This window comes from Hemiscyllium ocellatum, chromosome 5, assembly GCF_020745735.1.
Source record: "Hemiscyllium ocellatum isolate sHemOce1 chromosome 5, sHemOce1.pat.X.cur, whole genome shotgun sequence".
In the NCBI taxonomy this organism is placed as follows: domain Eukaryota; kingdom Metazoa; phylum Chordata; class Chondrichthyes; order Orectolobiformes; family Hemiscylliidae; genus Hemiscyllium; species Hemiscyllium ocellatum.
In genome coordinates, this window is record NC_083405.1 from 130,976,685 (window position 1) to 130,991,343 (window position 14,659).

At 43.4% G+C, this 14,659-nt stretch overlaps 1 protein-coding gene across 2 annotated transcripts in view; it reads right to left on the reverse strand.

Moving 5' to 3' along the window:
* Window positions 1–14,659, reverse strand: part of mindy4 (MINDY lysine 48 deubiquitinase 4) — a 203,984-nt gene that overhangs the window by 32,174 nt on the left and 157,151 nt on the right. For both annotated transcript variants that reach the window (XM_060825650.1, XM_060825649.1), the window contains exon 15: window positions 6,773–6,934. In XM_060825650.1, the coding sequence (XP_060681633.1) occupies window positions 6,773–6,934 (162 nt within the window). The remainder of the gene's footprint in view (window positions 1–6,772; window positions 6,935–14,659) is intronic.

Below are 14,659 nucleotides of genomic sequence, written 5' to 3' on the forward strand. Positions count from 1 at the left end.
TGGAGGAGTCCAAGGACCTGCATGTCTTCGGTGGAGTGGGAGGGAGAGTTAAAGTGTTGAGCCACGGGGTGGTTGGATTGGTTGGTCCGGGTGTCCCAGAGGTGTTCCCTGAAGCGTTCCGCAAGTAGGCGGCCCGTCTCCCCACTATAGAGGAGGCCACATCGGGTGTAGCAGATGCAATAGATGATGTGTGTGGAGGTGCAGGTGAATTTGTGGCAGATATGGAAGGATCCCTTGGGGCCTTGGAGAGAGGTAAGGGAGGAGGTGTGGGCGCAAGTTTTGCATTTCCTGCGGTTGCAGGGGAAGGTGCCGGGAATGGAGGTTGGGTTGGTGGGGTGGTGTGGACCTGACGAGGGAGTCACGAAGGGAGTGGTCTTTGTGGAACGCTGATAGGGGAGGGGAGGGAAATGTATCTTCACGATGGACATCCAGTCCCTGTACACCTCCATCCCCCATCACAAAGGACTCAAAGCCCTCCGCTTCTTCCTTTCCCGCCGTACCAACCAGTACCCTTCCACTGACACCCTCCTTCGACTGACTGAACTGGTCCTCACCCTGAACAACTTCTCTTTCCAATCCTCCCATTTCCTCCAAACTAAAGGAGTTGCCATGGGCACCCGCATGGGCCCCAGCTATGCCTGTCTCTTCGTAGGATATGTGGAACAGTCCATCTTCCGCAACTACACTGGCACCGCCCCCCACCTTTTCCTTCGCTACATCGATGACTGTATCGGCGCTGCCTCGTGCTCCCACAAGGAGGTTGAACAGTTCATCCACTTTACCAACACCTTCCATCCCAACCTCAAATTCACCTGGACCATCTCAGACTCCTCCCTCCCCTTCCTAGACCTTTCCATTTCTATCTCGGGCGATCGAATCAACACAGACATCTATTATAAACCGACTGACTCCCACAGCTACCTGGACTACACCTTCTCCCACCCTGCCCCCTGTAAAAAGACCATTCCATATTCCCCAATTCCTTCGTCTCCGCCGCATCTGCTCCCAAGAGGACCAGTTCCAATACCAAACAGCCCAGATGGTCTCCTTCTTCAAAGACTGCAGATTCCCCCCAGACGTGATCGACGATGCCCTCCACCACATCTCCTCCACTTCCCGCTCCTCCGCCCTTGAGCCCCGCCCCTCCAACTGCCACCAAGACAGAACCCCACTGGTTCTCACCTACCACCCCACCAACCTCCATATACAGCGTATCATCCGCCGTCATTTCTGCCACCTCCAAACAGACCCCATCACCAAGGATATATTTCCCTCCCCTCCCCTATCCCCTTCCGCAAAGACCACTCCCTTCGTGACTCCCTCGTCAGGTCCACACTCCCCACCAACCCAACCTCCACTCCCGGCACCTTCCCCTGCAACCACAGGAAATGCAAAACTTGCGCCCACACCTCCACACTCACTTCCCTCCAAGGCCCCAAGGGATCCTTCCATATCCGCCACAAATTCACCTGCACCTCCACACACATCATCTATTGCATCTGCTACACCCGATGTGGCCTCCTCTATATTGGGGAGACGGGCCGCCTACTTGTGGAACGCTTCAGGGAACACCTCTGGGACACCCGGACCAACCAACCCAACCACCCCGTGGCTCAACACTAACTCTCCCTCCCACTCCACCGAAGACATGCAGGTCCTCGGACTCCTCCATCGCCAGAACATAACAACATGACGGTTGGAGGAAGAGCACCTCATCTTCCGCCTGGGAACCCTCCAACCACAAGGGATGAACTCAGATTTCTCCAGTTTCCTCATTTCCCCTCCCCCCACCTTGTCTCAGCCGATTCCCTCGAACTCAGCACCGCCCTCCTAACCTGCAATCCTCTTCCTGACCTCTCCGCCCCCACCCCACTCCGGCCTATCACCCTCACCTTGACCTCCTTCCACCTATCACATCTTCATCACCCCTCCCCCAAGTCCCTCCTCCCTACCTTTTATCTTAGCCTGCTGGACACACTTTCCTCATTCCTGATGAAGGGATTGTGCCCGAAACGTCGAATTTCCTGTTCCTTGGATGCTGCCTGACCTGCTGTGCTTTAACCAGCAACACATTTTTAGCAAGGTTAGATCTCATGGAATACAGGGGGGACCAGCCATTTGGATACAGAACTGGCTCAAAGGTAGAAGACAAGAGGGTGGTGGTGGAGGGTTGCTTTTCAGACTGGAGGCCTGTGGTCAGTGGAGTGCCACAAGGATTGGTGCAGAGTTCACTACTTTTTATCATTTATGTAAATGATTTGGATGCGAGCATAAGAGGTACAGTTAGTAAGTTTGTAGATGACACCAAAATTGAGGTGTAGTGGATAGTGAAGAAGGTTACCTCAGATCTTGATCAGATTGACCAATGGGCTGAGAAATGGCAGATGGAATTTAATTTCAATAAATGCGAGGTGCTGCATTTTCAAAAGGCAAATCTTAGCAGGACTTATACACTTAATGCTGAAAATTTCAGCTCTGATCTCCAGCATCTGCAGTCCTCACTTTCCCCTTATACACTTAATGGTAAGGTCCTAGGGAGTATTGCTGAACAAAGAGACTTTGAGAGTGCAGGTTCATAGCTCCTTGAAAGTGGAGTCACAGGTAGATAGGATAGTGAAGAAGGCGTTTGGTATGCTTTCCTTTATTGGTCAGAATATCGAGGACAGGAGTTGGGAGGTCACATTGTGGCTCTACAGGACGTTGGTTAGGCCACATTTGGAATTTGTGTGCAATTCTGGTCTCCTTCATATCGGAAAGATGTTGTGAAACTTGAAAGGATTCAGAAAACAAGGATGTTGCCAGGGTTGGAGGATTAGAGCTATAGGGAGAGGTTGAATAGGCTGGGGCTGTTTTCCTTGGAGCATCGGAGGCTGAGGGGTGACCTCTTAGAGGTTTATAAAATCATGAGAAGCATGGATAGGATAAATAGACAAAGTCTCTTCCCTGGGGTAGGGGAGTCTAGAACTAGAGGGCATAGGGTTAGGGTGAGAGGGGAAAGATATAAAAGAGACCTAAGGAGTAACTTTTTCACACAAAGAGTGGTATATGTATGGAATGAGCTGCCAGAGGAATGGTGTAGGCTGGTACAATTTCAACATTTAAGTGGCATTTGGATGGGTATATGAATAGGAAGGGTTTGGAGGGATATGGGCCAGGTGCTGGCAGGTGGGACTAGATTGGGTTGGAATATCTACTCGGCATAGACGAGTTGGACCGAAGGGTCTGTTTCCATGCTGTACATTTCTATGACTCTATGACTTAAAGTAGACAAGTTGCCTGCAATCAAGAGTTTTAAAGGAAATGTTTGAATAAATAATGGAAGCATTGGTCTAATTATTCCAGACCTCACTAGATTACCATGGGATTAAAGCAGATTGGAAAACTGATAATGTGACCCACCTGTTCAAGAAAAGGAGACAGAAAACAAGAAACTATAGGCCAATTAGTCTAACTTCTATTGTTCAGTTTCAGTGATTAGGTAAAATCTTGGTAGGTAGAATTTAATGTAATTCAGTGCGAGGTCATGCACTTTGGTTGGAAGAATCAAAAGTTTGATCATTATTTAAATGGAGAAATACTCAAAAAACTGCAGTAGAGGAACGTGGGTACAGTTTTTTGTGAAAGAAGAAGTTAGCATATGGGTGCCGCAAGTAACTAAGTTGGCAAACTGAATTTTGGTTTACATTCCAAGGAGTTGGATTTTTGGTTTTCATTCATTCTTGGGATGTGGGCATCACTGAATCGGCCAACATTTATTGCCTATCCCCGGTTGATCTCGAAAAGGTGGTGATGAGCTATCTTCTTGAAATGTTGTTGGAGCTGGACCTATCCAAGCAAATGGGGAGTATTCCATCACACTCCTAACTTGTGCCTTGTAGATGGTAGACAGGCTTGAGGAATCAGGAGGTGAATTATTCATTGCAGTATTCCTAGCCTCTGACCTGTTCTTGTAGCCATTGTATTTATATGGTGAGTCCAGCTGAGTTTCTGATCATTGATAACTCCCAGTACGTTGATAATGGTGGATTCAGTGATGGTAATATCATTAAATGTCAAGTAGCAATGATTAGATTGTCTCTTTCAAAATAAGGGAGTCTTGTTACAACTGTACAGAGTATTGGTGAGGCTGCACCAGGTGTACTGTGTACAGTTTGGTCCCCATATTTTACAGGAAGGATATACCAGTATTGCTGGCTATTCAAAAATGTTTTGCTGGGTTGATTAGTGGGATAAAGGGCTGACTTATCAAGGTTATGTTTTTATTCATTATAGTTTAGAATAATGAAGGGTAATTTTATTGAAACATACAAGATTCTGAAGGTAGATGTCATGATGTTCTCACTAGTGGGGACATCTCAAACTGGGGGTCAGGAAGGGGACAGTCAATTAAAACAGAGGAGAGAAATTCTGTTTCCCAGAGGGCAGTGAGTGTATGGAATTCTCTACCCAAGAGGGTTGTGGAAGCTAGAACCTGAATGTATTTAAAAGAAGAGGTAAGTATCAGGGATTGATGGTTATGTTGAGGCTTGGGGCAGATCAGCCAAAATCTTACTGAATGGTGGGCTTGAGAGACTGATGAAAGGCTTATGCTCCTTGGATGCTGCCTGACCTGCTGTGCTTTTTCAGCATCACTTTCTGACTCAACACACTGAATGGCCTACTTCTGTTCTGATTTCTTATGCCATGTTCTATGGAGGATAAAAATAAACTGCAGCAGATGTGATGCTGTCAGAGTCCTTCATTCACAGGGGTATAAAAAGACCAAACAGGTACAAATTATATCTGCTTGATACAAAAACTGAGAGTAAACCAATTCTGATTAGTGCCATAGCAAGGTGATCCTGAGTTCTCTCTACAGCTGCTGTGAAACATCCCCATCTCCCAGTGCCAACTACACTACACTTCGGGGCAATATCTTTTCAAGATTCTGACCACTTCTTTGCCTTTACTTTCAGAAATCTTGGATTCCGTCCAAAATGGCAGAGGTGGTTTAGGCAGCATCCAAGCTCTTGAGTCTGGATCTCCTTCATTTCACCCACTTTCCTTTTTTTCTTTTGTTTCTCCTTTTCTCAGGTTTTTTTTCCTCGTTTTGGTGTTTCTCAATTACCTTTTGGATGCTGTGGAGACAGGGAGTGGCAACGGCTGGTCCCAGTGTGAGCTGGATGGTAGTCAGCAGCAGTTGGCCACAAGGGATAGTGCTGCAAATGTGTTGCTGGTCAAAGCACAGCAGGCCAGGCAGCAAAGCCTTCTGAGCGGAGAAGCCTGGTGTGCCTGGGTGGGACTTAGCCCAGCGTAGGGGACAGCAAGCCCTCTTGGGGAAGACCAGCTTGGAGCATCTGCAGGCCCATGGCTCGAGAAAGGACTGTAATGTTTGATATTTTAACTGTATTTCTTTATTTTTCTACTCCTTTACTAAGAAGACTGTAGTGCTGAACTTTTTAATTTTTTTTTATTTCTGTGATTTATATTTTGTACCTAGGTACCATGTGTGGCAACATTGTACTCCTGTTTCTCTTACTTGAGTACACATTAAAACAAAACTAAATCTAAATCAAACATTTTCAGATTTTCCCAGTGTGGTCTATTTCTCCCTGCTGGCTTATTCTTGTTCCACACTAGCCCCTAGTATCTATCCTAGGTCCACTTATCTCCCATCTGCCACTTGTAATCCAGATCCAAGGCCAATATTTTCCTCAGCCATTGCAGAGTGTCTCTCATTTCATGGGACCTCAGCCTGAACAATTAGCTGCAACACTCCCAACACAACAGCATTGACTACACTTCAGAAGTACCTTTGGATATTAAGGCTATGAAAGAAGCCACATAAATTAAATGCATGCTCTTTCTGTCTCCAACCTGCCACTCAGTCGTGCTGAGGTCTTAATCTTCCCCTCATCAATAACACCCCATTTTCAGTTCTCATGCGCAAACCTATCCGTACTCTTCTGCCATTCCTAGTTTCGTGCCACCATCCCATTAATAAAGAATGGAGCTATTTATTTCTTTAAGGCTGCCTTCATTGACTGCTTACAATTAACAATCCCAGTCCTACAGTTCTGTTTTGTCAACTTGCTCACCGAATATAACCACTTGGTCTAACCTTCCCTAGCTACCTCATCCACTGTTGTCTTTTTTAACTCTGCAAGCAGATTAATTTGTCTCTTTCCACAGTTCCTTCCCGTACATTTGTTCACAAAGGGTCATCACACCATTAGATTTTTTTTAGACTAGATTAGACTTACAGTGTGGAAACAGGCCCTTCGGCCCAACAAGTCCACACCGACCCGCCGAAGCGCAACCCACCCATACCCCTACATTTACCCCTTACCTAACACTACGGGCAATTTTAGCTTGGCCAATTCACCTGACCCGCACATCTTTGGACTGTGGGAGGAAACCGGAGCACCCGGAGGAAACCCACGCAGACACGGGGAGAACGTGCAAACTCCACACAGTCAGTCGCCTGAGTCGGGAATTGAACCCGGGTCTACAGGCGCTGTGAGGCAGCAGTGCTAACCACTGTGCCACCGTGCCGCCCATTCTTGCCTATTAACTGCACTAGCATCATTGCATTGACTGAAACTGAGCTTATGGGACAGCAACACTTTGATCCTTACTAAAGGACCCTTACTGTCTACCTAGCTATACTTCCATCAGTAGTTGCATCAAAACCAATGGGCTGAGAGCATGCATCTTGCAGAGAGTATACTGATGTTCAAAAGCAACCAAAAACATGCAACAAGAGACTCCACAGGAGTCTCAGGACACCTACCTTGCAGATACTGTAGTGTTCAAACAGTGACAACAGCCCAATATCACTGCGTCCTGAAATTCCTTTAAGGACTGTGATGTTGCCATTGCCAGAATCCAGCTCTACGACATCATTAAAAACATTGGAGACAGCTTTACCGGTTAACAGCAGATTCACAAGTTCCTATGAAAGGAAGGTAACATATTTCTTACAATTATTTTTATTGTGAAATATCAGTTGTAGATTTGTGGTAGCACGTACCTAATCAAGGCTGAGAATCTAGCATTTAAAGGTGCCATCTTTCAAACAGGACGTTAAACCAAAGTCCAATTACCTGCTGGCCATAAAGGCAATAACAGCAGGGATGAAGAAGCCAACTTTTATCACTTGACTAACACCGCTAAAAAAATTATATTGTCCATTGTTTACAGATTGGCAGCTGTATTAACCAACATTAGAACAGAGGCCAACTTTAAAATGATCCCAACTGTCTGCAAACATTTGGTGCATCCTGAGGACATGACATGCTACAAAAAGAACAAGTTTATTTTATTCTGGTTAAAAGAATAAATATCACATTGCTGGTACACCTGGAAGCACTCACATACATCTGAAGTGCAATCTTGTTATATTTAAGAAAAAAACTTCCAATTTATATAGCACCTTTCATTCTATCAGCTCAGCTAAGGCAGTGCTTTTGAAAGACAGCAGCTAATTTGCATGCAACAAGATTTTATCTATATTTTTCAAAGAACAAAGAACACAAAAATTACAGCCTTTAGCCCTCCAAGCCTGCGCCGATTCAGATCTTCTATCTAAACCCGTTGCATATTTTCCAAGGATCTGTATCCCTCTATTCCCTGACCATTCATGTATCTGTCTAGATACATCTTAAATGCTGCTATCATGCCAAACTCTACCACCTCCACTGGCAACACGTTCCAGGGACCCATCACCCACTGCATAAAGAACTTTTCACGCTTATCTCCCCTAAACCTTTCCCCTCTCACCTTGAACTCATGACCCCTAGTAATTGAGTCTCCCTCTCTGGGAAAATGCTTCTTGCTATCCACCCTGTCTATACCTCTCAGGATTTTGTGGACCTCAGTCAGGACCCCCTGCAAGCTGTCTTTCCAACGAAAATAATCCTAATCTATTCAACTTCTCTTCATGGCAAGCACCCTCAATACCAGGCAACATCTTGGTGAACCTCCTCTGCACCATCCCCAAAGGCATTCACATCCTTTTGGCAATGTGGCGACCAGAAATGTACACAGTATTCCAAATGTCCTATACTTCGGTAACATGATCTGCCAATTCTTATACTCAATACCCCGTCCGATGAAGAAAGCATGCCGTATGCCTTCTTGACCACTCTATTGACCGGTGTTGCCACCTTGGGGCTACAATAGACTTGAACACCCAGGTCTCTCTGTACGTCAATTTTCCCCAGGGCTTTTCCATTTACCATATAGTTCGCTCTTGAATTGGATCTTACAAAATGCATCACCTTGCAATTGCTCAAATCGAACTCTGCCATTTCTCTGCCCAACTCTCCAATCTATCCATATTCTGCTGTATTCTCTGACAGTCCTCTTCACTACATGCTATTCCACCGTTCTTAATGTCATCTGCAAACTTGCTAATCAGACCACCTATACCTTTCTCCAGATTATTTATGTATATCATAACCAACAGTGGTCCCAGCACGGATCCCTGTGGAACACCACTGGTCACAGTTCCCCTTTTGAGAAACTCCCTTCCACTATTACTCTGTCTTCTGTTGCCCAGACAGTTCTCTATTCATCTAGCTAGTACACTGTGGACCCCATGCAACTTCACTTTCTCCATCAGCCTACCATGGGGAACCTTATCAAACACTTTACTGAAGTCCATGTATATGACATCTATAGCCCTTCCCTCATCAATAAACTTTGTCACTTCCTCAAAGAATTCTATTAAGCTGATAAGACATGCACAAACCATGCTGTCTCTCACTGATAAGCCCATTTTCTTCCAAATATAATTAAATCCTATCCCTCAGTATCTTCTCCAGCAGCTTCCCTAGATGTGGCCACCTTTGGCAAGATTGGCATCAGTCACCCATCCCCAATTATCCTCGAGATGGTGATCGATACCAAGTTTCATGAACCACTGCAGACCGTATATTGTAAGCACACCCAAAGCGTTTTTAGGAAGGGAGTTTCAGGAATTCAATGACGCAGTGAAGGATATGGTTCCAAGTTAAGATGGTGTGTGTGCTGTTTGGAGAGGAGCAATCTTGTAGGTGGTACTTCTCCCATATATCTGCTTCCCCTACCCTTCTAGATGATCGCAACCTTGAAGGATGCATTGAAAGAAGCTTGGTGAGTTCCTACAGTGTAAAGCACACATTGTACATATTAAATCTTCAATATGCAAACTGTAGCATATAGAAATCTTGAAGGTGATGCATGTAGTGCCAATTAAGTGGCCTGCTTTGTCATGAATGGTATTGAGCTCCTCGGGTCTGTGTGTATCCAGGCAAGTGGACAATATTCAAATGCATCCTTGGCTTGTAATTTTTTTTTAAAAGGTGTGATTCAAGCTGTGGAGTCAGAAGATGAATGACATACACCAGAATCCTAGACTTTGACATGCGCTTGTAACCACAGTCTGTGTAAGGCTGCTTCTTTGCAGTTTTTGGCTGAGTAACTCCAGAATGTTGATAGTCATGGATTCAGCAATGGTAATGCCATTGAATGTCAAGGATGATGGTCAGATTATCTCTTGTTGGAGATGCTCAACGCCTGCCACTTGCACAGCATGAATGCCCTTATTAGCCTAGGCCTGAATGCCATCCAGGTCATGCTCCATATGGATTCAGAATGCCTCAGGATCGGAGGACAATTGAGATGAGGAGAAATGTCTTTAGATAGAGGGTGAGTCTGTGGAACTCTTTTCTTTCTCCCTTTCATAGAAGACTGTGGAGGCCAAGTCACTGAGTGCATTTAATTCAGAAATTGATAGGCTCTTGATTAGTAAAGGGGATTAAAGGTTACAGGGAGAAGGCAGGAGAATGAGAAACATTTCAGCCAAGATCTAACAGCAGTTCAAACTCAAATGACTGAATGATCTAATTTTGCTCCTATGGAGTAGTGGATGTCACACAATACTGCATAACCATCAGTGAACATTCTCCTATTCTGACCTTATGGTGTAGGGAAGATCACTGATGAAGCAACTGAAGATGAAGATATTTGGGCCTAGGACATACCCTGAAGAACTTTTGCAGTGATACTCTGATACAATTGGTCTCCAATAATCATAGCCATCTTTGTCTGCATTAGGTATGACTTCAAAGCACTGCAGAGTCTTCCCAGAGTTCCCATTCATTCTAGCTTTGCTAGGGCAACTAAACACCAGCCAAGTCAGCCATATGTTGCCTTTGTCTTAAGGATACATACTCTGAGTCAACTTCTGGAATTCAGGTTATTTGAATCATGGTTGAAATGGGATCAGTAACCGAGTGTTCTAGTGGAACCCAAACTGACCGTCAGTGATCAGGTTATCACATGTACTATCACATCCTGCATCACTCTGTCACTGATGGGGTTGGGAACTGACACAAAGAGGGACAGTAATTGTTCAAGGTGGATTTGGCTTGCTTTTTTGTGGATATGACATTCCTAGGAAATTATTCACATTGTTGAGTAGATGCTAGAGTCGTAATTCCACTATAGCAACTTGGCTAGGTCGAGATGATAGTTTCAACCACAATGTCAGAGAAATTTCCCCTGAATCAACAATTCCAGCAGAGTGGTGCACGAAATATTCTTTTTGTTGTTCCTATTTACTAAATACGGAGATACTTCCCTGAACAAACTTGGTTTAGTATCTCAACCAAAGACCAAAAGCTCTGAAATGTTAGACTAGATTACCTACTCAACTCCTGAAGCTATGACCACACAACATTTTTGCTTAGAGGAGAGAAAGGTAAAGATTCAGCCAAGCTGATGCTTACTGTTACAATCAATGTTGGATTAAGAAATAAATTATCATTCAACAATAAAAACAGGAACTGCTGGAAAAACTCAGCAGGTCTGGCAGCATCTGTGGAGAGAAATCCAAGTTAACATTTTGGGTCCAGTGACCATTTTTTAAGACACTATCAGAGAGAGAAGCAGAATGTCTTCAAGTTGGACATGCCTGGAAGAGATGTGGCAGTGAGTTAAACAATGAATAAAAACAGAAGTAACTGTGGATGAATCAGAAAAAAAACAAATTGCTGGAAAAATTCAGGAGGTCTGGTAGTATCTGTGGAAAGAAATCAGAGTTAACGCTTCTGATCCAATGACATTTTTCAGAGTTCAAAGTCACTCATCTAAAGCTATAGGCCTCAATGTAAACAATCCATCGAGACAGGATTCCAACCAGTATTTGTATTGAAACAGAACCTGAATTTGCCGAAGCTTTTCATCTTGCCTTCACTAGAGCAAGAATGTAAATCTGAAATGATCACAATTATTTGTTCTATTTGAAAAGAGAGTACTGATTGATTGGTAAGCGGACTGATCATCTTAAATTGGTTGGTTGTGTAGCCACTAATGCAGTCAGAATTGTTGAACAAGTGCTGCCCAATTGCAGAAACTCATCTGACGGTAAATGTTCTGTTTTAGGTTTTGCAAGTGAGAGTTGGTCAAGTAGAGTCTACACTCAGCTTATGATCATGCTGTTTACTTTGATCAGTTAATCACTAGGATACACAGCCAATGTATCGAGCATGGGACCTGCACTGAAATTCATACGTATTATTAGTCACTTTCCTGACAGGCAGAGCATTCTCTGAATGAGAAATAAATCACAACGCATAGCCACAGTTAGTAGCAAGACAAAGCAAGTTGCTTAACCTGTGTTCAATTTTTTTTAAACAAACTTCACCTTTTCCAGAGTAATTTGAGGTAGACCAGGCATTTTGCAGACCTGAAAGATGTAGCCTTTGGACCAGAGTTAGAGATCTACAATACAGAAAAAGAGCCTAACTACTCTAATCCAATTTTCCAGTACTTGTAACTTTGCATAACACACTGCAAACAATAATCTGATCAGGACATTTACTGTCCTGCACTCAACCAGACCACACTAACAACCAATTTCAGATAATCAGTCAAGTCTGTAACATAGCTGATGAATGTTTTCTAGAACCACTTGTGTCAGGGACCCATTCTCTACAAACAAAACAAACATTTTCAAGCTTCACACCTTTGAGGTATAGAGCTTGGGACACCCAATACTTCCTTCAAGGCAACACCTTAGTCAATCAGCAGTCTTTTCACTAATAGTATTAGTGACTGCAATAGTTTGAAATTTGGCATTCTTGCATTTGTCCCTTGGTGAGACAAACTTTCGAGGATACACCTCTGTTTTCAGCCAATGCAGGTAAAGGCGTTAAAATCAGGGTGGGGGGCTAGAACTTGGGCCCTAGGCACTTAAAAATACATCCAGTCACCATGGAAGGATGAGGACCTGAGCAACAGGCAGGAGTTGGATGAGTAGGGAAATTTGAGGACTCCAGGACTGTGGAAGGTTACAGGTAGGAAAGGAAACCAAGGACGAAACTTAAAACAAAGGTTATTTCTTTACTTAAAAAAAAGATAAGTAAGGAATTAAACTGACATTGCAATGAGAGTTGGATTTGAATTCCCTTATTCCCAAAGAATATATATATCTCATACTATGCTTATACAGAGTACAAATGTGAGATAAAGAGTAAAAGAAGAAATACACTATTTATCCCTTAATTTACTGCTATGACACTGCACCATGTTCTATAAACCATTTAACTCAAGCTATCTTTCCAGCTCAACGGAAGCCATGTTTGAGACCCAGCACCTAATTAGCTTTTAGAAGCTGCAATCGTACAGAGTGAGAACCTGAGATATGAAAAACTGTAGAGTGCAGGGAACTTCTGTCAACACTGCAACAGACTCTCCATGGGTTCAGCAAGTTGAAGGGTAGGAGGAGCTTGGAAAACTAACAGTTCAAAAAACAGTTTAATATCTAATATCTCTCTGTTACTCTGGCTCCTTAAAGTTTAATTAAGCAGACTACAAAATTCTAGAAACATTACAAGATTAATCAAGTCCATTTTACTTTCAAAATCTGTTCTGACAAAGGAACAGGTCAGGATAGCTTAAGGGAACAAAGAGCGTTTTCTTTAAAGAATCATTAAATTTCAAATTAATGATGCATAACTTTGAGAATTATTTTTATGTCTGTCTGTCAACAATTTAACTTAGTTCCCTGGGTGACAGGAAAATTAACCACAGATCAAATCTTTGCACCCAATCAGCAGCGAGGGGACAGGAATTTTCTTCCTTTTCTCTTGGTGAATGAGGGTGGTATTGGTGGTGGTTATATGGGAGGGTTTATATAAGCAATCAAAAGGGTAGTGAGTGGTAACCCTGACACCTTCCTGCTTCTACACCTGATGATGGCAAAGGCTGCGGATGTCCTTTCCACACCAGCACCATTGAGGACCTTAACCAACCAATCATAGCCACATTAAGGGCATTATCACCTTACTGGGGTCATTGACCCACTAATGGGAAATGGGCTCAACATGTGAGCATTGTAAATATTTTCTAACTAACATGGTTAGTGATGCCATTAAACACCTGAGGGGCAGGTGGGAACTTGAACCCAGACCTCCTGGCTCAGAGCTAAGGGCAAAACCACAGCTCACATGAAAAGACTCTTGTGATACATTAGAAGCAAACTATATTGGGGGTTCGTGTTAGAAGACATTCAAGTGCTTGAGTGACAGACCTGGCACCGGGGGTGGGAGGCAGCTACTCGGGAGTCATTCGCTCTTTCCCAGTGAGCCTCACCCCTTGACACCCATCCTATTAATTAGAGCTACTGATTTAATTTGCCAACATCTTATGTTCTTAAGTGCTCCAGGGGTACTTAATTCTGGGTAAAGGCTTGTCAAGTACCTAGGTTACCGTTGATGAAGCAAACTGTCCTAGAAAGAAGCAATATGAGGATCTCATCAGCTCTTCAGCTGGTTCCTCTTTTGTTAGTTAACACAGAATGTAGTATTCAAAAACTACTCCGAAGATCTGAGTATGTGATTCAAAATGATACAATCAGTGTAGGCCAGACAGAAGGTGCTGTGTTTTGGATGAGACACCAAACTAAGGCTTCTCCTTTCAGGTGGCTACAATAGTACCTATAGCAATATTTTGACAACAACTAAGTGATTTCCTCCAGTATTTGAGCAATATTTAGTTCACATGGTTTGAGAATTTGCTGCACACAAATTGCAGTCACGTTGCTTACATTACTACAGTGACTACAACTCTATGGAAGACCCAAGGTCATCAAAGTTGCTTTATAAATACAAGGTTATTTTTTCCTTATTGCCTGTTTTCTGAGGAAGCGTGGTACTTTAAAAACTGAAATTACATCCACAGATCTGGGAATCTTCAACTGACATCACTACATTAGGGTGAAACTTACTTAACCAGGGTTCGTTGCAACAGGTGCTTCTTAATGTTACAATTTAGTAAGTTAACACAAACACATGTCTAAACATCTGACTTTCCTTTTGTGTGGAGGTGCTTCTATATGTTTGCATCTTCATAGCAAGTTGTTGAACTAATAAGCTTTTAAGGAAGGAAATAATTCATAGCTCCCAAGGGAAACTGAATACACAGAGAATGCCATGTTTACTCTGAGATGATCCAATTGATGGCATACACATGTCCATGAATGTCGTGTAATGGAACAGCTGATAGTAAATGTACATTCAAAAATGTGCAGACAACTTCCTCTATATACAAAAGGTAAGAGTTACAGTTGTGCATTCTGAACAGATGAAATAAACTCCTGTCAGCTACTAAATGTTGCTATACTGTAGGATTA